General features: G+C 63.5%; 5 protein-coding genes across 5 annotated transcripts; 4 read left to right on the top strand and 1 right to left on the bottom strand.

Annotated features, from left to right (window-relative positions):
• Positions 1-146: 146 nt before the first annotated feature.
• On the top strand, positions 147-2,854 carry BXZ73DRAFT_52300 (isoprenoid synthase domain-containing protein; the record flags this gene model as incomplete). Its single annotated transcript, XM_048020785.1, has 6 exons — positions 147-362; positions 412-435; positions 481-582; positions 1,409-2,407; positions 2,466-2,639; positions 2,693-2,854. The coding sequence occupies 6 exons, from the start codon at positions 147-149 to the stop codon at positions 2,852-2,854; spliced, it is 1,677 nt and encodes a 558-aa protein (XP_047874397.1).
• Positions 2,855-3,352: 498 nt separating this feature from the next.
• Positions 3,353-3,535, top strand: BXZ73DRAFT_52234 (uncharacterized protein; the record flags this gene model as incomplete). Its single annotated transcript, XM_048020778.1, has 1 exon — positions 3,353-3,535. The coding sequence occupies one exon, from the start codon at positions 3,353-3,355 to the stop codon at positions 3,533-3,535; it is 183 nt and encodes a 60-aa protein (XP_047874396.1).
• Positions 3,536-11,109: 7,574 nt separating this feature from the next.
• BXZ73DRAFT_52220 (uncharacterized protein) lies at positions 11,110-13,542 on the top strand (the record flags this gene model as incomplete). Its single annotated transcript, XM_048020775.1, has 1 exon — positions 11,110-13,542. One exon carries the CDS (start codon positions 11,110-11,112, stop codon positions 13,540-13,542), a length of 2,433 nt encoding a protein of 810 aa, XP_047874395.1.
• Positions 13,543-14,256: 714 nt separating this feature from the next.
• On the bottom strand, positions 14,257-15,945 carry BXZ73DRAFT_104707 (uncharacterized protein; the record flags this gene model as incomplete). The annotated part of the gene is made up of 5 exons (XM_048016002.1): positions 14,257-14,273; positions 14,561-15,434; positions 15,488-15,636; positions 15,700-15,763; positions 15,823-15,945. 5 exons carry the CDS (start codon positions 15,943-15,945, stop codon positions 14,257-14,259), a joined length of 1,227 nt encoding a protein of 408 aa, XP_047874394.1.
• A 1,176-nt stretch (positions 15,946-17,121) lies between these two features.
• BXZ73DRAFT_91935 (uncharacterized protein) lies at positions 17,122-17,991 on the top strand (the record flags this gene model as incomplete). Its single annotated transcript, XM_048026169.1, has 2 exons — positions 17,122-17,311; positions 17,396-17,991. The coding sequence occupies 2 exons, from the start codon at positions 17,122-17,124 to the stop codon at positions 17,989-17,991; spliced, it is 786 nt and encodes a 261-aa protein (XP_047874393.1).
• Between the last annotated feature and the right edge of the window lie 2,580 nt (positions 17,992-20,571).

Genomic DNA, 20,571 nt, shown 5'->3' with positions numbered 1-20,571 from the left:
ACGGACGTCCCAGCTTGACGCCTGTAAGGTGGGCTTATGGAGTCAGGCGATCATAATAAGGGAGACTGTAGCCTAACTTTATCAGAGCTGTGTAATGGGCTGTAATCTTTGCGCGCCTTCCAAGCTCGCCACCGTTTCGTGATGCCATGTTGAACCTCACCAACCTGCGCACCCTCTTGTCCAAGGTTCTCGACCTCCCCGCGCTCCACACTGTCGCCCTCTTCACACCCGAAGGCGAGCTCGTATGCTATGAATCAGGGCCAAGTAGGACGAAGGACCGCGTGCGCGTCATCGTGGGCCTGAGCACGGAGATATGGCAGGAGACTAGGGACCACGAGCAGGTCGGGATGGTGGACTCTGAGGTGCGTGCATCAACTCGCATGGGACGCGTACGTGCGCTGACGAGACCAGATGGGTCACTTGCTCGTCGTGCCCGTGGAACGGCCGGGAGCGGCCTCAGCCGTCGCGCGGGCGAAGGAGAAGGAGAAGGAGAAAGTCGATGACAAGGAGGAAGAGCCTCCGCTACTCCTCCTCGCGCTCAACGCGGACGCGAGCGTGCCCTGGGAAGAGCTCGAGCTCAAGGTATGTTCGCTCCTGTTCTGCGCTTGCGCCCCGTCGCTGAGCCCGCGTGCAGGCCAGGACGCTGGTCCAGCACCTGCGCCGGCCGGCGGAGCTGCTGCAAAAAGCCCTACCGCTCAAGAGGCACGTCGTCACGAGCCCGCGGCGCGCAGACGGGACGGCGCGGTGACCTGCGCCCTTGGGCGGTGTACTTCGTTGACGTACGTGCCTGTCCATCCAAGGCCAGGTTCGCGCAGCGGAGGATATAGCTGAGAACATAGGCCCATCAGAGAAATCTTCTCGTCTTCTTCTAGTCGCTGAGGCCCCCGCTGGGGCGGGGTAGAGCGGGCCCCGGCCATGGCGTGCGAGCAGGTGCTGCGAGTCAACTTGCTGCGCGGAACGAGTACTCTCACCCTTGCCATGGGGGGATGATGACGCATGTGGCGCGTCAGCCTTACGAGTTGTAGACACTTGGTTTGTAGACGAGTAGTATTTCTTCTGTACACTATGTTACGCGGTAATCCAGCTGAACTTGGGATAATGCGCGTGCGAGATGCAGAACATCGAGAAAGAAATAGGCAAGGACGTCATAGGGACCGGAGGCGGCGGATATGGACGCCGGTAGCTGAGACAAGCGCCCTGCCTCTCCGTCTTTCCGCGACCTCCTTCGCCTCGGGCCCACCGTCCTTCCCGACCCGTCCTTCCGTCCCCAACGCCTCCGGAAGCGTCCTTGCTGGCCATGCGACGCTGTGCTTTTTCTCGAGTGCGCCTACAGCCGCCTGCGCCCTCCGTCGCGTCGGTCACGCGGCCACGGACGCACAGAAATTACAGCGTTCACGCACAACAACAGAAAATGGCTCCTTCCACACCTCCCCAGCCGCTCAAGACGAATGATGCGTACTTTAAACCCCCGCATATACCGACTTCGCCTTCGCGTACAGACCCGTACAAGCTCGTCGCGCCAGAGTTGAAGTACCTTCGCGAAACCCTCCTCGATCTCCTCGGCTCGTCACACCCTTCCCTCACGGAGATCGCGAAGTACTATTTCCTTCACCCGTCAAAACAACTTCGGCCGCTCCTCGTCCTACTATTCTCCCAGGCTACGAACGGGCTCGGCGGTGGCTGGCACGTCAAGAAGTGGGCAGCGGAATGCGAGGGTGCCGGCGGGCGAACAGAAGAGCTGGACCGTCCACTAACGCGTCCCGACGTGCTCAACGACTGGAACCCATCCATGCCGGACCACACCGCTTCCTTCTCAACGTCCTTCGCATTGCACCCTCCTCGGCCTCCAGCGGTGCCGCCGTGCCCGCCCCCAGACCTAGCACAACTAGCCGGCGCGACCCCCACGGTCGCATCCCCACTCACGCTGTTGCCAACGCAGGTGCGGCTCGCGCAAATCGTGGAGATGATCCACGTCGCTAGCCTGCTGCACGACGATGTGGTGGACAAGTCGCCTCTGCGACGGGGCGCGCCTTCCGCACCGGTCGCGTTCGGAAACAAGCTCACCGTGCTCGCGGGCGACTTCCTCCTCGGGCGGACGAGCGCCGCGCTCTCGCGGCTTGGGGAGAACGAGGTTGTAGAGCTCATCGCGAGCGTCATCGCGAACCTGGTCGAAGGCGAGATCCTGCAGCTGAAGGCGGTCCACGCGGAGGAGCTTGGTATCACCGGCCTGTCGCCAACCGTGGGGCAAGACAGCTGGAACATCTACCTTCAGAAGACTTACCTCAAGACGGCTAGCTTGATGGCTAAGGGAGCGCGTGCGGCGGTCGTGCTGGGTGGATGCAAGGACGGGGAGATTTGGAAGGAGGCTGCATATGCTTATGGCCGCAATCTGGGCATTGCCTTCCAGGTGAGTTCCGTCAACCTCATACTCATACCTGCCATCACGGTGACTGATGTCTGGCCAGCTCGTGGACGACATCTTGGACTATGAGGCCGGGGAGGCGACTCTCGGTAAGCCCGGAGGAGCCGACCTTCAGCTCGGGCTTGCCACTGGGCCCGCATTGTTCGCCTGGGAAGAACATCCGGAGATGGGCCCCCTTATAAAGCGCAAGTTCGAGCAGCCAGGAGACGTTGAGCTAGTAAGTGGCGCTGATCTACGCACCGATGCCCCATCTCACTTGCTCTTTCGCAGGCACGGGATCTTGTGCGGAGGTCCTCTGGAGTCGAGCGCACACGAGAGCTCGCGCTAGCGCATGCGGACAAGGCACGGGAGGTGCTGGGGGTGCTGCCCGAGAGCGAGGCGAAGGACGCACTGATCGGCTTGACGGAGAGGGTGGTGAAACGGACGTCGTGACGGCTGGCGCTGGCTCCTACTTATGTTCATACTAATCACATGCCCATATAGACGGTCCCCCCTCTGCTGCTGCCCCTATTAATGAATGCTCCTGCACGGAGCCCATAGAAAAGGAAGTGTGACTCCCGTGACGCGCTGTCGGGGGTCCCTGAATGCCTTCACACCGTATACTGCTCGCTCAAGAACGCGAGCAGACGCGTTTCTCGTCCTCCTCCCATCCCCCCCTCGTCCTCCCACTCTCCTCTTTACCAACACTTCATGATGCATGTCTCCCATCTCAGCAGCGATACCCTCGTCCCGACCAAGCGTCCCACTGAGACCGCCATCTTGCCTTACCAGCCAACCGAGTCGTTCAAGCAACCCCGGCTGCAGGACATCCCTCCCCTACCCGCATACAACAACACCCGAAGACGTGTCAACCCTGACAGCCTCGCTGTTCGACTAGGCCCGGAGCTCGTCGCGGAGCTGCAAAGCTTCATCAGACCTGGTGCGGTCGAGATGCCTTCCTTCGCGATCCGGCAGGATATACAACAGCGCTACAACGTCGACCGCCGGCACATCTACGACTGGTTTCACAGCAAGGGTCTGCGCGTCACCAAGGAAGACAAGCGCGCGACCGTCGAGCAGAAAACCGATGCTATGCGCATGCACGTGAGTTGTCTTGAGTGTGTCGCTGGCTAGATGCGCTCATACACAGCATATTATGCCTTAGCGACGGATGCGCCGATCTGGCATTGCACCTCCTCCCACCAAAGCTCGTTCGAGCAAGGGTGTTGCCAAAATTGCTCCCACGTCACACACGCCGACGGAACAAAATCCTTCGACCGGCTCTCCATTGATCCAACCTACCGTACTCGTTGACGACTGCCTCTCAAAAGCTTGGATAGCGGGCCCCTTGTGTCTTTCGTATCCTGTCTCCGCAGTTTACGACGCACCAACCCGGCCCCCCCTCGGCAACACTCGAATCTTCTGCGACCCCCTGATCGACTGCATATCTCCTCTGCGTGAAGATGTACCACTCGATCCCTCTCAACGTCTGTCCTACTATGAGGCTTTGTCTCGGGCTTTGGGTCCTGCTGATGGAATTCAAGAATGCGTCGGGACTTACAGCGCGTACATGGAAGAGCAGACCAAGATTTACTACGAACGGGTCCTGTTCCCTTACAGCACATCTCCACCTCTCTGCGCTGCGATACCTGTCTCTGCTTCGTCGCCTCCTGGTTCAGAACCTGGATACTTCAGCTCCCCAGAGTCAGCCTCATTCTCCGAAGGACTTCCCACCGGCTACTCTTCAGACTGTCTGACGGACTCCACCCGATCTGGCTTCGACGACGAGACTACACTCGCTCTGGAACTCGGCGACATCATCCATAGCCCTTCCGACACCCCCGCCGCGACCCCGAGACAGAGGACGGTCACCTTCGTGCCTTCGCAAGCGGACTCAGCGACGTCTACCTCGTTCATGCGGTCTTCATTGCCCGTCGCTCCGTTCAACACGTCTTCGAGTTCCTTAGCGGGTGCGCTCGGCGACGCGCCTCCTTCAATCTGCGGCAGTGAAGACGCCAGGCGAAAGTGGACCCGTCCACGGGTGGGGAGGGCGCGTGCGTATTCGGCGGGAGGTGGTATGTGACACCATCGGTACGTTCTACGACGAGGCTTCTGGTCCTACTAGGCGTTTATCCTCGCACACTTGCAGCCCTGTGCGTGCGTTTCATCCGCACCCGGCAAGCTATCGACGAGTTTGCACGCCCCAGACGCCTTCGCCATGTATCTGAGTCCACTCTCAGGTAGTTCCGTCCCGTCGCGGTTTCGTTCCACTCCCTCGTTCTACATACTCTCTGTCCGCGCCCATTGTCACTCCTCAATCGTCCCCTTTCTCCGTCTTCGTCTCGACTCTCATTGTTTAACTTAACTCACTGCTTCGAAGGCGCCGTTCAGTGAACCATTCCACTCCTTTACATCGTACATTGCGTCACCTTATCATGTTTGAATGAACCACGTTGTCTTCAGACTCTGATTGCAAACGTTCTCCAAATCCTCCCATGGCGCACTACCTCCGGCGCATGTGCACCACTCCCGTTCTCCCACCGGGCCGACTCGAAACCCATACAGTCATTTCCGCCTCGACGCAGAGATAGCGGACCATTGTGTTCCTCGAGAAAGCGCGTGTTGCATTGTGCGGTCCTAGTAATATCGGCGGAACCGCAGGAAGCCTTTGGGACGGTGGCATGTGTCTTGCGGCGGCCCGCACCCGTACATTGTCTGGAACGGCGATACACTACATATGCATTGTGTCGCGCGCGCAGCACTGGCGTTGTCGCACCGGCCGGCGCTATACATGTACTGGTAGGAAGTAGTTGTCTGATGTTCTACCCAACCTCGTGGCGCCGTTGAATCCCCGTCCCGACCCCCGCCATCGACAAACAAACAGCCCCACGCTGATGACCATCGCCCCCGTCCTCGACGTCATCCATGGCGAGCCGGAGGGGCCGGAACCGCCGCTCGTCTGACCGACCTTCGGGCGACCGCTGCTCGTGCTCGTCGCGAATTCGAAAACGTCGAAATCAGCGGGCCGCGGACGGCGACGGCGTCCGCCTCGTGCACGGATGCCGCAGATCGCGCGACGCGATAGCGGTCTGGGCGCGCGGTCCCCTGGAAGCTTCCCGAGCTCGAGTTCGAGTTGGGGGGGCGATAACGGGGGCGCGTGTCGCTCCCGGCTGGCAGCGGTGACGGCGCGGATGAGCGAATGAGCGACGGGGCGTACGGCATGCTCTCGGCAGGGTGTTGGGACGGCCAGGGTGCCGAGACGTCGGGAAAGAGGGGAGGAGGGGGAGGAGGCTTGGGTTTGGGATGCGTCGAGCGTGCTGCTGCTGCTGCTGTAGGCGGTTGACATCTGGGGAACAAGGGAGGCGCACACGAAACCGCAGAAGGCGCGGGTGAGAGCAGAACTTTGTGCGCGGCGGCCGTCTTTGGGGTGCAGTCACATATGCGTGAGGTATGGAAGTAGGAAGGCGTTTGGAGGAGCGCGTGTGCGGGGAGGAGCGAGAAGAGATGCACCCTGGCGAACGCGGAGAGGGGCCACCAGTGTTTGAACCAGTCCGAGGCGAGCATCGTAGGTCATGGTGCTCTGCCGCCCTGGCATCTCCAGGAGGAGCGCGGGTGGAGATGTGCGAAAACCCGCAGCGACATCGCTTCGAGCTGATCCAGACCGTTCGTTGACTTCGAGGCGTGCAACACTAGACCTGCGGTGGTTTGACCCAAAGAAAGACGTGCGGCGGTAGCAGCTGCGGCGCGGTCGCGTGCGTGCTGCATGGTCGCTCTCCTGCGTCCTCTTCTCCTCTCGTCCACAGCGTCGGGCCACATATCCGTCCACGGTCCTAATGAACGCCAACCACGCCCCTGGTACCCATCGATCGTCATACCACCCCGCACGAAGCGCGGACGGCGTCCTGGACATGGACGGATGGCAGGCGCGCGGTCCGCCCCTCGCGGAGGAGGCAGGGGGTGATGGCGTTGAGATAGTGGCCGTAGAGGGCTGAACGTTGAACGCGAACGTTCAGATGGAAGGTGGTCGCCGTAGCGCTCTTGGCCATGGACCAGGGCCGCCAAACGAGTCCGCCGCAAAGTGCGAGGGCCGCGCCCCGCGCACCGAACGCCCACGGAGGCACGGCGGCACGCGTCGAGCACTGCTCCCGCGGCACCCGTCGCGGGCACGCGCTCGGTATCGATGATCGCGCCATCGCGCCGATTCTCCCTCGTCCTGCGCGCGCGCGGGGCCAGATGGGAGATGGGGAGATGGAGGAGATGGGATTGCCGTTGTGGACGCGGGTCGCCGTAGATGCGCGCGCGCCACGTTCCGCGGGCCATCGTGGCGAACCAGGGTGCCTGGTGCGCCTTGCGGTGGCCACCCCCTCGCGCGCGCACCCGACGGCCGAGGCGATGTGTCGGCTTGAGCGTTGGCGAGGTGGGCGGGTGGGCGGCGGAGGACCGTCGGGCGCCGCAACGTCCGCGGTGGGCCCGAGGTTTTGCGAGCGTCCGCGCGCGGTCACGGGACGGGTGTGGGGACGGCGTTCAGTAATCTGTTCCGGATCGGGCGGGGGTGCCCTGCGGGGGTGCGGATCCTGAAGGTTCGTGCGCGTCGGCTGACCGCCTGAGCGCGGGGAGCGTTCGCGGCCGCTGGCTGGTTTCGGCTGTTCGGCCACAGGGTCTATGGGGGCATGTGGGAGGCACGGGGAGGTGGGGTTTACGAGAGGTGTGATCATTGTGAAGGAGGTGGGGGAGAGCTAGAGCTAGAGCCGGCGGGTAAGTGCCGTCCGCGATCGAGAGCACGGCAGCATTGTGGGGGAGGGGTGCGGTTGCTGCTGAGCCCCTGGTTTGGCAAACATGCCCCAAGGGAAGCAGAAGACCACGACGAAGACGAAGGCGAAGTCGCATGCGGTAGATCTCTCGCGTTCGCCTCTGTCCGTGTGGTCGCTGCGGCTATGGAGTGCACATGGGGCTGACCGTCGCGGGAGGGGCCGCGCCAACGCGGGCTCGAGAGCGGCGTGCTGCAGCGAAGTTGTGGGGAACTGAATGATTCGAGGGTCCGCGCGAGGCTGCGTCCGTGCGGGGTCGCTTGACCGCGGAACGACGCCTCGCGGGCGCGTCTGCTCGCTTGTGCTGCGTGAAGAGTCAGCCCAGGCTCCCCGCGACGTCTCAGCGACTCGTCCAAAGGCCTGCATGACGTTCCTGGTCCTTCCCCGGGGTTACAGAGAGCCGTGTGCACCTCTGCTGACGTACCCCACCATCACGTACCGGGTCGTTGACACGATCGGTCTCGGCCTCGTCTTCTTGGTACCACGCACGGCTGATCGTACGCGAGTACTTGGAAGGGCCCGCCGTACGCTCGGTGCCCACCAACTGAGATCCCAGCGCTATGCGTTACCCAGCATCCCTCCTACGTTCGCCGCGGCCCCGGGGAGAAGGGACGTCGCACTCAGGGTACGGCGTTCCCTCCCTCAGGACCAATGGCGCCCAAGAACGAGCAGACACCACCGCCACTTGTGGCAGGCGATCGGTGGAGGACGACAGGACCCTCACGGGGTTGCGACATTGTATTGCGTCGTGCGTGGTTCGCGGGCTTCGTTCCCAGCGGATCTTGCGTGGAGCCGTAAGCTGGCGCTCCGACGCGATCTTGCCGCGGCCCGGTGAGCGGGGAGGGGTGCGGCGGCGCAGGCGGCGCGTCGTGCATAACTTGGAGCCACGATGCAGCGGCCGTGGGCCGACCGAGACCCTGCCGTACAAGGTGAGAGGGGAAGCGGGGTCAGCAGGATTCGCGGTGGTGCTCGCCGAGACGTCTAGAGTGGCCGGGCTTGGTGGTGCATCTGAACCAGAAGAATTTACGCCACGTACTCGGACGTAAAACGCTTGTAAGGCGTTCTTTCGCTGAGCAGCCCGGCGTTCAGTACATTTGTCAATGGACGACGGTCCCCAGGTCGTCCGGGAATCTGCGCAGACGAGGTCCCGACGCTCGAAAACGGGGCTGCGGCCGAAAGGGTGACGCACGATATTACCTCTGCGCAGTGCGCACTGTCGCCGATCTGTTTCAGGGTTGCAGAAAGTCGCCCACAGATAAGCATGCGAGTGGCAAGGCGGTGGATGTTTGGACATCCAGCTTGTCCTTGTCGCGGCCGCTCCAGCTCTGTGCTTCCGTCCTGGCAAATACCCGGATTCCGGGGACGGAGCAGTCGACGCATGGCATCAACCAGAAGCCTGTAGCTGGATGGACGACGTCAGCCCGGGGGCTCCCCAGAGCGCAGACGAGACCGGATTCGGATGACGTACTCGTGTCGAGGTTGTCCATCCCACCGCGCTAGCGCGGCCCCGGCGCGATATCGAGGGCAAGGTGCAACCGACGGTGCGCAGGCGGCCGCGTCAGCGCGGCCAAGAGCCAGTGCCACCCTGCGCGCGAGCGGACATGATTCATGAAAGGGGGGGCGCTGCCGCCGCGCTCGACGCGGATCGCAAAGGACTAGCGGGACACGCGGCGCGCGCGATCCCACGCGGCCCTCGAAGCTGGCGGTTCTCGTGTGGGATCTGAGCCAGATACGAACGCCACGAGCACCCGTCCCCGGGGAAGCGGGAGGTAGAGGGAGGCAGCAGCAGCGGCGCGTCGTCGGGCGACCGCAGACGCGGCCTCGTGTCGGGCGAGCGGGTGGGGGCGTGGGGCGGGCGCAGGTTGGAGGGGGCGCGGCGTGGCGCGAGAGCCCGGCTTTTTCGCTGCGGTGCGCACTGCGCAGGCGTTGTGGAGCACATCGCGTCACCGGCACGTGCCTGGTCGCAGCCTCCCCATCCCAGCCGCGCCACAAAGGCAGGAGGGCTCCCTCGCCCACTAGCTTTCCGGCGAGCGCGGGGAAGCGGTTGCGGTGATCGGAGCTAAGCAGGTTGCCATCCGTCTGAATTACTTGGTGGTCAGGGCGCGCACTGGAGGGGAAGGTCGCGCTGCAGTGCTCGAGAGGGAGGGGCCCTGGCCGCGGGAGGATACGCGAGGAGGCTCAGAAAAGGCAGGGGCGTTGCCATTGACCGGTTTACGACACGCTGGAACCGGGCCCGTATGTCGCGAGGACGGACGGACACCTCGAGTACGTCTAGTGGACGCTGTGGTGGGGTACTCTTGCGTGTGCGGCCCCTCAGCGCGCAGCAAGCTCCGAGACTTGACTCGTCCTGGCGGTGCACCCCTGCGCATCGGTTTCAGAGAAAGTTAGCGCAGGTTTGCTCGGAGCGTCCACAGGAGTCTGACTGGGAGATGAATGAAGGGACGAGGGTGAGGACGAGAAGAGAGTTCAGACGGGCTGGTGCAGCGATAAGGCGCGCCACAGAGAGATGCTTCCCAAGTCCGAGGACATCATCCATCTATCGGCTTGCGTACCGCCGTCGAACAGAACACACACGACCACGCACACGCTCCTCCCCCATCGTCTTCTCCCGTGCCGCAATGGGCCCGAGCCTGCCATGGCGGCGATGACGTGCGAGAGCGCACCCCCAAGTCTGGCCAACTCGATCTATTGCGGCACGAGAATCGGCCCAGAAACTCATAGCGGCGCACACACACCGGGTGGCGGTCCCGCTCGGCGCGGGCGCGCGCGGAAATGAGCCCATCGACCGAGCTCGCGGAGGAGGCGATGTGCGACCCTCGCCGCCCAGCTCCTACCCGTCTGGGAGTGTGGGCGTCCGCGCGAGCGCAGGGAACTGGTGCCGACGCGCGAACGTGGAGACGGGGCAGCGAGAATGCGGCCGTCGCCGTGCGGCGTGTATGGCGAGCAGGCCGGATGGGGCGACAGACGTTGAGGACGCTTCGGGAGCGGGAGCAGGTGGGAGTCGCCGCATTCGGGGGCGCGGACGCTGGGGAAAGCTTCCCGCAAAGCCAAAATCTACGTTCGATCCGAGCTGAGCGCAACGGCGGCGGACGCAGGGCAGAGGGCGAGACTGCCGTACAGGCTCAAAGGCAGTCTGGGCGGTGTGCCAGAAGGACTGTGCGGGCGAACGGCGGGGACAGTGCTTTGGATTTCTGGAGTACTTGGCTGCGACATGGCAGGGGCGCCAATTATAGAAGCCGGGCCTGGTCCCGGACTGGAGGCGTATCGGACGACGGAAAAGAGAACGACGATCTTCGTGGTCTGGATAGCGTTGCAGACGCGGCAGGCGGGGGCTCGTCGGCCAGATCCCCAGAGGGCTCGCGTGAGACTCGGAGGATCGGCAGATGGGCGCGAGGGGGCAGAGGCGCATGTGCTGCTGCTCGATTGTGGCGCACGGCGCACGGCAAAATGCGACGAGGAGGGAGGGCAGCGCGCGAGGGATGAACGCAAGCCGATGCAGCGATGTCGACGAGGAGAGAGCTGTGACGGGCGACAGGCCGTGGGGGGAAAGTGGACTGAAGAGCAGGCGGGGGAGAGCTAAGTGCAGAAAGGCGGGCTGAGGGGGCACGCTGCAGGATATGTGTGGTGATGGGCGTGATGGAGGGCGGGTGGAAGGCGAGGGGCTGTGCCACAACGGACGATTGTTTGGCTCGTGCGGTAATCGCCATCGGGACGGGCAGAGGGGACGGCCGGGAGACGCCGCCTCGTGGCCTCGCCATCCTCCATATCTCGACCCCCGTCCGAGCCGACACCCACTTTCCCACCAACGCGAGCCTCCCAGTGCGTATAAGCCCCCTTCCGCCCTCACCGTCCCCTTCTCTGACCTCCCGTGCTCCTCGCACTCCAGCGCCCGCCATGTACATGGACCGTGGCCGCTCGAGAGACATCTCTCCCATCGCCTTCGCCCGCCCTGCCCGCCAGCACGGCACCTACACCTCCCCCGCCCTCGTCCAGAGGCAAGCCACCATCCACCTCTATGCGCCCCTGCCGCCAGCCTGTTCCAAATACACCCCTGCCATCGAACCACCTGTGGACGCACGCGACCACCTAAACCACCTCCCGTCCCCCGTCCCGTCCTCCTCACGCCTCCCACCCTCCCCTCAGCCAGACCACTCCTCGCTGTCCACCTCCCCCTCCGACACTCTTCCTCGCACCCACTCCTCCAACAGTGTCTTCTCCGATTCCTCCGAGCCAACCCCCCTCGAGCCACTCACCCCACCCGATGACAGCTCATACCAGCTCGACCGCCCGTTGGAATACTACGACTCCCCACCTTCTCCTCCTCGCACCCTCCAGGACCAGATGCAGAACGCCTACGCCCTCGACAACATGCTCCTCGCCAAGAAGCTTCTCCTCAAGCTTCAGGGCATCGACGTCTCGGGCGACGACGACCCCCGCATCGCCGCCGTCCGTGACGAAGACTTCTCTTCCTCCTTCGTTCCCGAAGGCGGTCTCCGGCTCGACGCCGAGACCGAGGCGCGCATAGAGGCCGCCGAGCGCCGCGCGCTCGAGGCCCAGAAACGTCGCGAGCGCGAGGCCCGTCTGCGCCAATGCGAACGCATCTGGGAGAATTCCGCACGACGTCACCGCGGCGACAAGGAGCGCTCCGCGCGCGCGAAGGAGGACGCCGACCGTGCGCGACGCGACGCGCAGCGGAGGGAGAAGGAGGCGGAGCGCGACCGGGCGAGGCGCGCGGAGGCGGCGCGGGCTGCGCGGAGCAGTGGGCAGTTGCGGATCGCGCGCGGCCAGACCCGTCAGCTCGTGTGCTATGACGGGCTCAGGAACGCGGACTCGCGGATTCTCAAGGCCACGCCGGCGGCGGACCGCGCGGGAGATAACGGTCAGCAGCAGCACTTCCTCTACGACATCATGCCGTCCCCACCCTCGCGCACCGCCTCTCTCGCGTCCTACTCTCCGCCCACCAGCCGCTCCCCGACGGACAAGGACAATCTGACGATGCAGCGGATGCAGCGGGAGTTGGCAGCCAAGCATGCGAAGGCCATCTCCCGATCGGTCGCGTTCACGGACATGCTCGTGGCCATGCATGGGCCCCTCTTCCCTGACGACGTCGACACGCCGGTCTTTACTCGCCATGGGGCCCATCAGAACGAGCTGCTAGCCGTCCTACTGCATCCACCCGAGAAGAGCATCGAGAAGGGCAAGTGTCGTATCCAGGAGAGTCCGAAGAGGGTCGCGACGGCGAAGAAGACAGCTATCTCTCGCATTGTCAGGTCCTCTACCCTCGACTCGGTCGAGTCGGACGCGAGTACGTCTTCCATCACTCCCTCCTCGGCCTCCACCGCTACTCGCTCGGGGTCATGGTTCTCCTTCGGGAGTAAGAGCTCTATCCGCTCGACCTCGACGGTGTTGACGACGCCTTCCTCCTCGCCCGTCGCTCCCACGAAGCCTCCAGCTATTCTTGGCATGCCCTTCTCCGCCTCCCCTCCGTCAGACTGCCCTCTCGTACGCAGAGCGTCTTCCAAGCCTCCGATGGCTCCCACCATTCCTGCGGTGGACCATCCATTAGCCCTCCCGGTGCCACTTGAACTCAAGTCGAAGGAGCACCTTGCTGTTGGTCGTGGTCGCCCCCTCACTCGGCGCTCGGACGTGCCACCATCCACCGATGAGCATGGAACAGGCTCGTCCACGCTCGTTCACCGAGTCAGTCGTTCGGTGTCCAGCATCCTTGACATGGCTGCTCAATTCCAGCGTGCGTACGTCAAGGCGACCATGTTCTCCGCCGGTGTCGATCTCTACGGCAGCTCCTCTTCCGGCTCACGCTCCTTCTCCCGCTCCCGCTCCCCGATATACGCCAGTGGGGCCGGCACCTCGCGTTCGCACAGACGAAACGGCCTGAAACCTGATGGCTTCCGCGCTACGTCCGTCGACGTGAATACTTTCGCCCCACTCGACATGTACCACGAGGATGAGTCGATGCAATACCAACGCACACTCATTCCGCTCTGCCCGCCCTCTTCCGACACACTTCCCGCGCACGAGCGCGTCTTCCCCATTCCTCCCCCGCTTCCCCGCTCGCCCTTCCGGCCGCAGTTCGCTCCGGGTATGCGTCTGTCGCGCATGCGTCCCGTGGCGAACCCGGTGCTGCTCAGGCTCCAGGCGCTCCACAATACCTGCCAGCAGAGCGCCATCGCCTGGCAGCGCGGACGGGAGGGCTCGCTCGCGGCGGGCAAGGAGAAGATGGTCGGGGTCGCTTGGGAGGGCATCGGGAGGAGCAGCCTCGGGTGGGAGGTCAGTTCCGCTCCTCGCACCAGCCGGACTCCGCGTTGGTGCTAGGTGCGGATCAGGTATCCCTCCTTAGGTCGCCCCGTCTCACGTTCAGTCTACCCACTGTCGTTCCTCAGCTGTCTCACCTGCGCTTTGCTCTCTGATCCTGCTCTCACCACGCTTTTCACGGACTTCATTTCCTCACGACTTGTTACTCATACCACGCTTTACGTCGTCCATGAGCCCACCCTAGTTCCTCCGCTTCCGCTTCCAACATCCCCAACCCATCTCTGCCGCTAATTATTGCCAACCCTGAGCCGCTTCTTCTCGTATTCTCATTCCTACAGAGCCGTCGCAGCGGGGCACTGTACTTGTGGCAGTCTCCTGGTGGTCTAGAGTCTTCGCTGCGGCGCGCCCACGTACGCTTAGGGTCCCTTCTCCGATAATGCGTCTCCCTCCCTCTTTCTCTCCCTCTCGCTCCGTTCCCTAATGCTCACGGCTTCGCCCGCCTAGTCATTTGCACTGTATCATGCCCACGTTCCACTTCGCTGTACATATCAGTAGACATGCACACGCAGGGCGCTGTGTGCGTTGTTGTACCATCACGCTCTCCTTGCACCCACATCTCCCTCCCGTTCCCCCACGTCGATCCGACATACCCCGCCCGGATGATATCACTTCATGCCCTTCGATGTACCTAGTTGCACGCTATGACGAAACGACTTATGCCTAATTGCGAGTGACTGTCGGCCTCAAGACGTTGCGTTGCGTGCGTTCCAAGCCTCAAGCCTCGTGTGGCTCTGGCGAGACATAAGAATGCCCCCGGCGAAAAATGTCATCAAAAGTGGTATGCATGCACATGTACGGACAAACGAACTTCATCCTACGGCGAGTCCGACCTCGAGTCTCGCCCCCCCCTCCAGTCTACCAAGTCCGCTCGCCACCAGCCGGCGGCGGCTGGCCCTGCCCCGCCGCACCGTCCCAAGGCTCGCCCCGCCCCGCCCGCCGCTGAACATCGGCGCCGTCCGCCGCCCAAACATCCCCGGCCGCCTCCCCGGTGCCCCGCGCATGCCGCCCGGGCCTGCACCCCCGCCCGCGCCGGCGAGCTGCATGAGGCTGCCCCCCGGGACGCCGACGCCCTGCTGCATCTGCATCTGCTGCTGGTGCTGCATTTGCTGCTGGTGCGCCTGCTGCTGCATTTGTTGTTGTTGTTGCTGCTTGCTGCTGCTGGTGTTGCTGCTGCATATGGAACTGCATCTGGAACTGCTGCGCTTGCGGCCCCTGCGGGCCCTGCTGCTGGTACTGCTGCTGCTGCTGCCCATCCCCATACCCATCCCCATACCCATCTGCGGCTGGTCGAACACGGGCACGGGCCCGCGCTGCCCGGGGCTCCCCGCACGGTACCCGCCCCCGCCCCCACCCGCAGCCGAGCCCGCCGCGCGACGGAACGCCGCCGCGCCCGCCGCGTACCCGTACGAGTGCGCGTAGGAGAGCGTGAGCGCGGCGTCGCGCGCCTCGTCCGCGAGCCAGCCGTTGGCGCGGGCGGCGGCGGCGTCGACGCCGAGCGCGGCGCGGAGGCGCGCGTTCGCGGCGGCCAGGCGCGCGATCTCGGCCTCGCGCTCCGTCGCCCAGTCCGCGCGCGCGCCGAGGAGGGCGTCGAGCTCGGCGAGGGTGGGCACGGCGGCGGGGAGGGCCAGTGCGGGAGGCGCGGGGTCGTGGTGCGGGTGTTGGGAGAGCGGGGGTGGGTTGGAGGGGTCGTAGGGTTGTGAAGGGGATGGGGGGTGTGTGGGCTCGCCGGCGAGGGAGAGGAGTAGGGCGCGGAGGGACTGGGCGAGGCGGTGGAGGGAGAGGGTGGTGGTGGTGTTGGTGGAGAGGTCGTTTTGGGCGAGGGATGCGTCGAGGTTTTGGACGAGGGCCTCGTAGTGGCGGGTCACGGTCAGTTCGTGCTGCTGGGCCGCAAACTGGGGTACGCCGTGAGGACGAGAGGGAGGGGAGGGGGGCGCAGGCCACGTACTGCGTGATTGCGAAACTTGGACATGACGTTCTCCATGGTCTCCTCGTACTCCTTCAGCAGCAGGGAGAGCTGCTTGTTTTCCTGCAGCAGCGTGTGGTTCTCGATGATGATGTGCGCATTATGTCGCTCGAGCTCAGACTCGAAGACCTCTGGGAGGAGGCATGCCCAGTGAGCACGCCTGGACAGATGGAACGGACTGAGTGGCTGCGCACCTTTCGAGATGTCCACATTGACTCTCCGCAACGAGCACCCGCTAGCCACGCTTTCCGCGTCAGCCTAAAGGACTCTACATGCATGAGCAGCCGTGCAGACGAACGCGGGTAGATCGTGCTCACTTTGAGGGCGTGCGCCTGAGCAGCGAGATTCGCGGCCAGCTTCTGGTTGAGCGCATTTTGGTCGGAGAGCTCGTGGAGGATCTGCCACGCCCGTATGAGGTCGGCGTCCATGTCGTGGTACATGGCGTACGAGTCCGCGTAGACAGCCAGGATGGATAGCGGGGATCGTGGGCCTCACGATGTCCGGGATTACCGCGCCCTTGGCAGAGTCGCGCGTCGAGGTGTGCCCCGCATCGTGTCCTTCCAGGTGTCTGGGGTCCGTATGTCACGCATCACGCACCACGAGAGCTGCGCTCGGAGGCGGCCCGGTGGCGTGACCTCGCGACCAACGGACGTCATGGATGTCCGTGTCGACTCTGCAACCCCTCTTGCCTAAGCTGACCTACATCGTCTCGTAAAATGCAAAGGGGTTGTGTTATCAACAGAGAAAGCTGTGCGATAGCTCAGGGCGTCCACGAAAACATCGCATCTGCCCGTTATGCCAAGAACCACCACCGAACGAACGAACGAGAATCTGTTGCACCGCGTCCTCAACTGCGTGCGGAATGACTATGATCTTCATCACACATGCACCATATAGAGTGAATCCCTTCCTTCTACTTAACACAAACGTTGTTTGGGTGTGATAGGAGGCACGTGACTTGGCGCCCGAAGCATTGCAATCTCATCAGATTTTAGCGAAGCCCGATCTAAGCTTACTCAATGACTCAATGCACTTCGACGGCACCTATAACAAGCCACGTAACCATGTCCTTGAGGACAAGCAACGAGGAGGACCTGTACATAAGCTGGACACCTTGCTCATGTATGTGTAGATGCGATCACACTATTCGCCCTAAATGTCAATGTCGTGCTACATGGCTAGAGCCTTGGCTGCGGTGGGCATAGCCGTCTCTATTTTAATCGACCGCCGTAACAACCCACAAAACATGTTCGTGCAGAGGCGCATAGACCAGAAACGTAGGCCAAGAAGGAGTGCGAGTGTTGTTGTGCCAACTTGAATGCCAACTTGAGCAACCGTCAGAAGGTGATGGAAGAGGCCGTTCCTTAGCGGGGCCGTGCGTGATGTGCCCCGGCGTCTAGAGGGACAACGGTGCGCTTCTTGGCCACTCCGAAATTCTTGACTCTCTACGCCCATCTCCTCGCTCCTTCCTCCTCGTAACCCGTCTCTCTAACGTACAGCTCTCTCGTCTTTAACTCCTTTCGCCCCCTCCACCCGCCGCTCGCACAGCAACAACACGCCCCTTCTCCCGCTGGCCATCCCCCCACACACATCACCACCCCATCTCGTGTGCTCAAATGGCTGCTGCTCTCTCTCAGCTCTCCGCTTGCGTCACTCGCATCCTCTCCCTCACCGGCTTCCCCAAGGAGCTCAAAACGAGGGACATCCAAGCCGCCTTCTCCGAATGGGATACCGTCAGCGGCGGTTTCAAGATCAAGTGGATTAACGATACTAGTCTCCTGATTGTCTTTAATGACGCTACCGTCGGTGCGTGTCTGCGTCCCCAGCCTCCACAACTGGCCTTCGACGTCTGCCTGCGCCGCTGATCCTCGCCCACTGCCAATCTTACAGCCAAGCGGGCATATCTCCACGCGCTCGCCTTCCCTCCTTCCATCTTCACCTCCCCCAACACCTCGACCACCGCGACCATCAAGCCCTACGACGGGCCCGATGCCCAGGAAGTGATCCAGTCGGTGAACAGCCGCACGCACAACAACGCTCGGGGCCACGCCGCCCGCGCCTCCGTCTCGCACGCCCGCGGCGTGTCCGTGAGCCACTCCTACAACCGCACCGCGAACAACTCGGGCGCGGCGAGCACGACGATCCAGACGAACGGCCTGCTCGACCAGACCGGCGCCCCCGTTAGCGCCCGGGACCGAGACCAGCCGTCGCCGACGCTGCCCAGCCTGCCGTCGCACCCGACGCTCAACGCGCTCATCTCGTCCTCCCTCTCCACCGACGTCTCCCCGATCGACCCCACCGCGGCGGACCCGGCGGTGCTCGCGGCGCAGCCGGAGCACGGCGCGCCGCGCATCGGGGACCCGGGCAAGAGGATGCTCGGCGCGGCGCTGGGCGTGCGGCACCCAGGGCTGGGCCCGCGGGTCATCAACGGCGCAGCGAACCCGGAGGTGCAGCGGCCCATGGCGGGCATGGTCGGCAGCGAGTGAACGCGCGAGGCGCGGGCCTCAAGGGGCGGAGGAGGAGCAAGACGGTCGACGAAAGACGAAAGACGACGGAGATATTGGACGAGAGGAGGAGAGGAACCGGCGTGCATCCTGAGGTGGAGGTCATGTTCTCGATATTATGCTGCCTGTCTGTGATGTTCTCTTAGTTTGTAATCGTGCAGCGCTCCCTTGTCCGGCTTTACTCTCCCTCGCTCTTCCCCCTCTCGCCGTGCGTCGCTCTCGGCAGCCATGACGAAGCTGGTAGGCGCCCACGGGGCCACCGCCGACACTCGCCGACACCGTGAGTGGCCTGTAGCGCTTGTCATCCATTCGACTACCTAGGGACCCTTCCCGTAGTCCTCCTGTAGTTCTAACAAAATCCTAGCTGGATGGCTTCTCTCGCTCCATACGCTGCGTGTGCGGCTCCAGCGGGCTTCCATATGCGGTAAGAGGCCGGTCTGTTGTCTTGTGACCACCAGGTGGGGAGAAGGGCGCAAGGGCAAGGGTCTGCCCCGAACGACGACGACGACAAGGGATCAGCATGCCATCGGGCGCGGCAGAGCAGCTCAAAGCGCAAGGGAACGCCCTCCACCAGAACGGCGACTACCCGCGGCCCGATCGAAGTACTCCGAAGCGATCAGCCTCGACCCCGCGAACGCGATCTTGTACGCGAATCGCGCGGCGACATACATCGCCCTCAAACAGTGCGTCCTCCGTCCCTCTCTCTCGTGCTGTCGACACCGTATTCACTGCCGGGGTGCGCAGGTACGTGGATGCAGCGAAGGACGCGCTAAAGGTGCATGAAGAGAGTTCTGGCGTCGCACGAGGCTCACCGGCTGTGCCACGCTGCGTTACAGGCCGCACAGCTCGATCCGACGTACGGAAAGGCATGGGCGCGATACGCAAAGTCGTGTCATGTACGTTTCGTTCCTGTGCTGTCTGCGCTGTGCTCAATTCGTATGTGTTTTAGGAGCTACATCTGTACGACAGGAGCAAGGAGGCGTGGACGAAGGCGCTGGGGTGTCTCCCAGCAGAGCCTTCGACACAATCAGAGCTCCAACTCAAGTCGCAGTACGAAGAGGGGCGCGAGCTCGCCGAGGCGGAGCTCAAGGCGACCGAGAAGTACACGTCCTCGGAACCCAGCACGGAGAAGCTGCCGTGGCTCAGAGCCCTCGAGTTCGAAGACGTCCTCACGGCGAACAACGTCCTCAACACCTGCGTACGTTCCCCCCGCTCCCTCGGCTGCTCCCTCGCGGTATTGAGACGGGCGTTTACAGGCGTGGCCGCTTATGAACGCATACAAAGTCAGTAGAGTATAGTCGCCGGCGCAGTTGTGACGCTCCAGGCCGTGATCCCTGTGCCCTAATTGACACTGACCCGCGCAAACAGGACTTCTCCGAAGGCCTGGAGTACCTCAAGAAGCTCACGAAGACGGACAAGGGCATCGAGGGCGATCTGAACGTGAGCCGCACCCGCATCCTTGTGCATCCCCGTGCACTGCGCTGACCTTTGCCCGCGCAGACGCTCCAGCGCATCGTCGGCGGCACCCTGCGGGATCAGCGCGTCTTCCACGCGGAGAGCACGGCAGAAGCGCAGGGGTGGCTCGAACGGCTCGAGCTGCAGGGTGCGTCCTGTCCTGCGCCAGGGCCGCGGATCCGATCTCACGGCGTCCGGCGTGCAGTGCAGTTCGAGCTCGCCGCGTTCGGCGGGTGGCCGCAGGGCGACGCGGGTGCGGTCAAGGCCGCGGCCGCGGCGCTGCTGGAGGAGAAGGGCTGGAAGGCTATGCGCGTCGCTGTGGGCGCGACGGTGCGGTGCGCATCCTTCGCTTGTCAGCGTGCCGTGCACGAGCGACGCGCTGACGGTCGGCGCAGGGCGTGGTTTCTCCGCGCGTGGTTCCTTACGCGCGGCGGGAAGGGGCTAGGGGTCCCTCTGCAGATGTACGCGGACATCGTCGACGTGCTCGAGTGGGGCATACAGCTCGCGGCGGAGCGCGCGATTGCGCCGGGAGAGCGCGGGGGTGTGTTCCACAAGACGTACGTGCGCGCGATCCGGCGGCTGCGGATGGAGACGTACTTGAAGGTGCGTGTCACGTTTCGTCGCTCCTTCGGTGCTGCGGCGCTGAATGGAGATCCGGATAGGCGCTGCGCAACGAAGGAGACGACGACGGGGAGAAGGGGAAGTACAGTGTCGAGGAGCTGATCGACATGGCGAACTCGATGGTCGACGAGACCACGAAGAACGTGCCCAAGGACGGCGAGGAAGACGGGCCCATAGACAAAGGCTCCTGGTACTCGTTCCACGTCTATCCGGTGGCCGACGCGCATGCGTGAGCAGTCTTCTTGGCATTCTTGATTGCCTCAGTCAACTCACACTCGTATCCGGATTCTCCACACATCGAACAGCACGCTCGGGGCGATGTGGATGCAACAGGGTCTGAACGCGGTGCGAAGCGGCAACACCGACGAAGCCGGGAAGATGCTCGCGGCGGCGGCCAAGTTCTACAGGCAGGCGGCGGAGATGTACCCCCCGGATGACGAGGAGTCTCCATGTAAGCTCCTCAGTTCCCCTTCCCGTTGCGGTGCT

The sequence above is a fragment of the Epithele typhae genome, assembly GCF_022376455.1.
Source record: "Epithele typhae strain CBS 203.58 chromosome Unknown BXZ73scaffold_55, whole genome shotgun sequence".
NCBI lineage: Eukaryota > Fungi > Basidiomycota > Agaricomycetes > Polyporales > Epitheliaceae > Epithele > Epithele typhae.
Note: the sequence above shows the minus strand (reverse complement) of the source record. Positions and strands in the feature narration are given on the sequence as shown.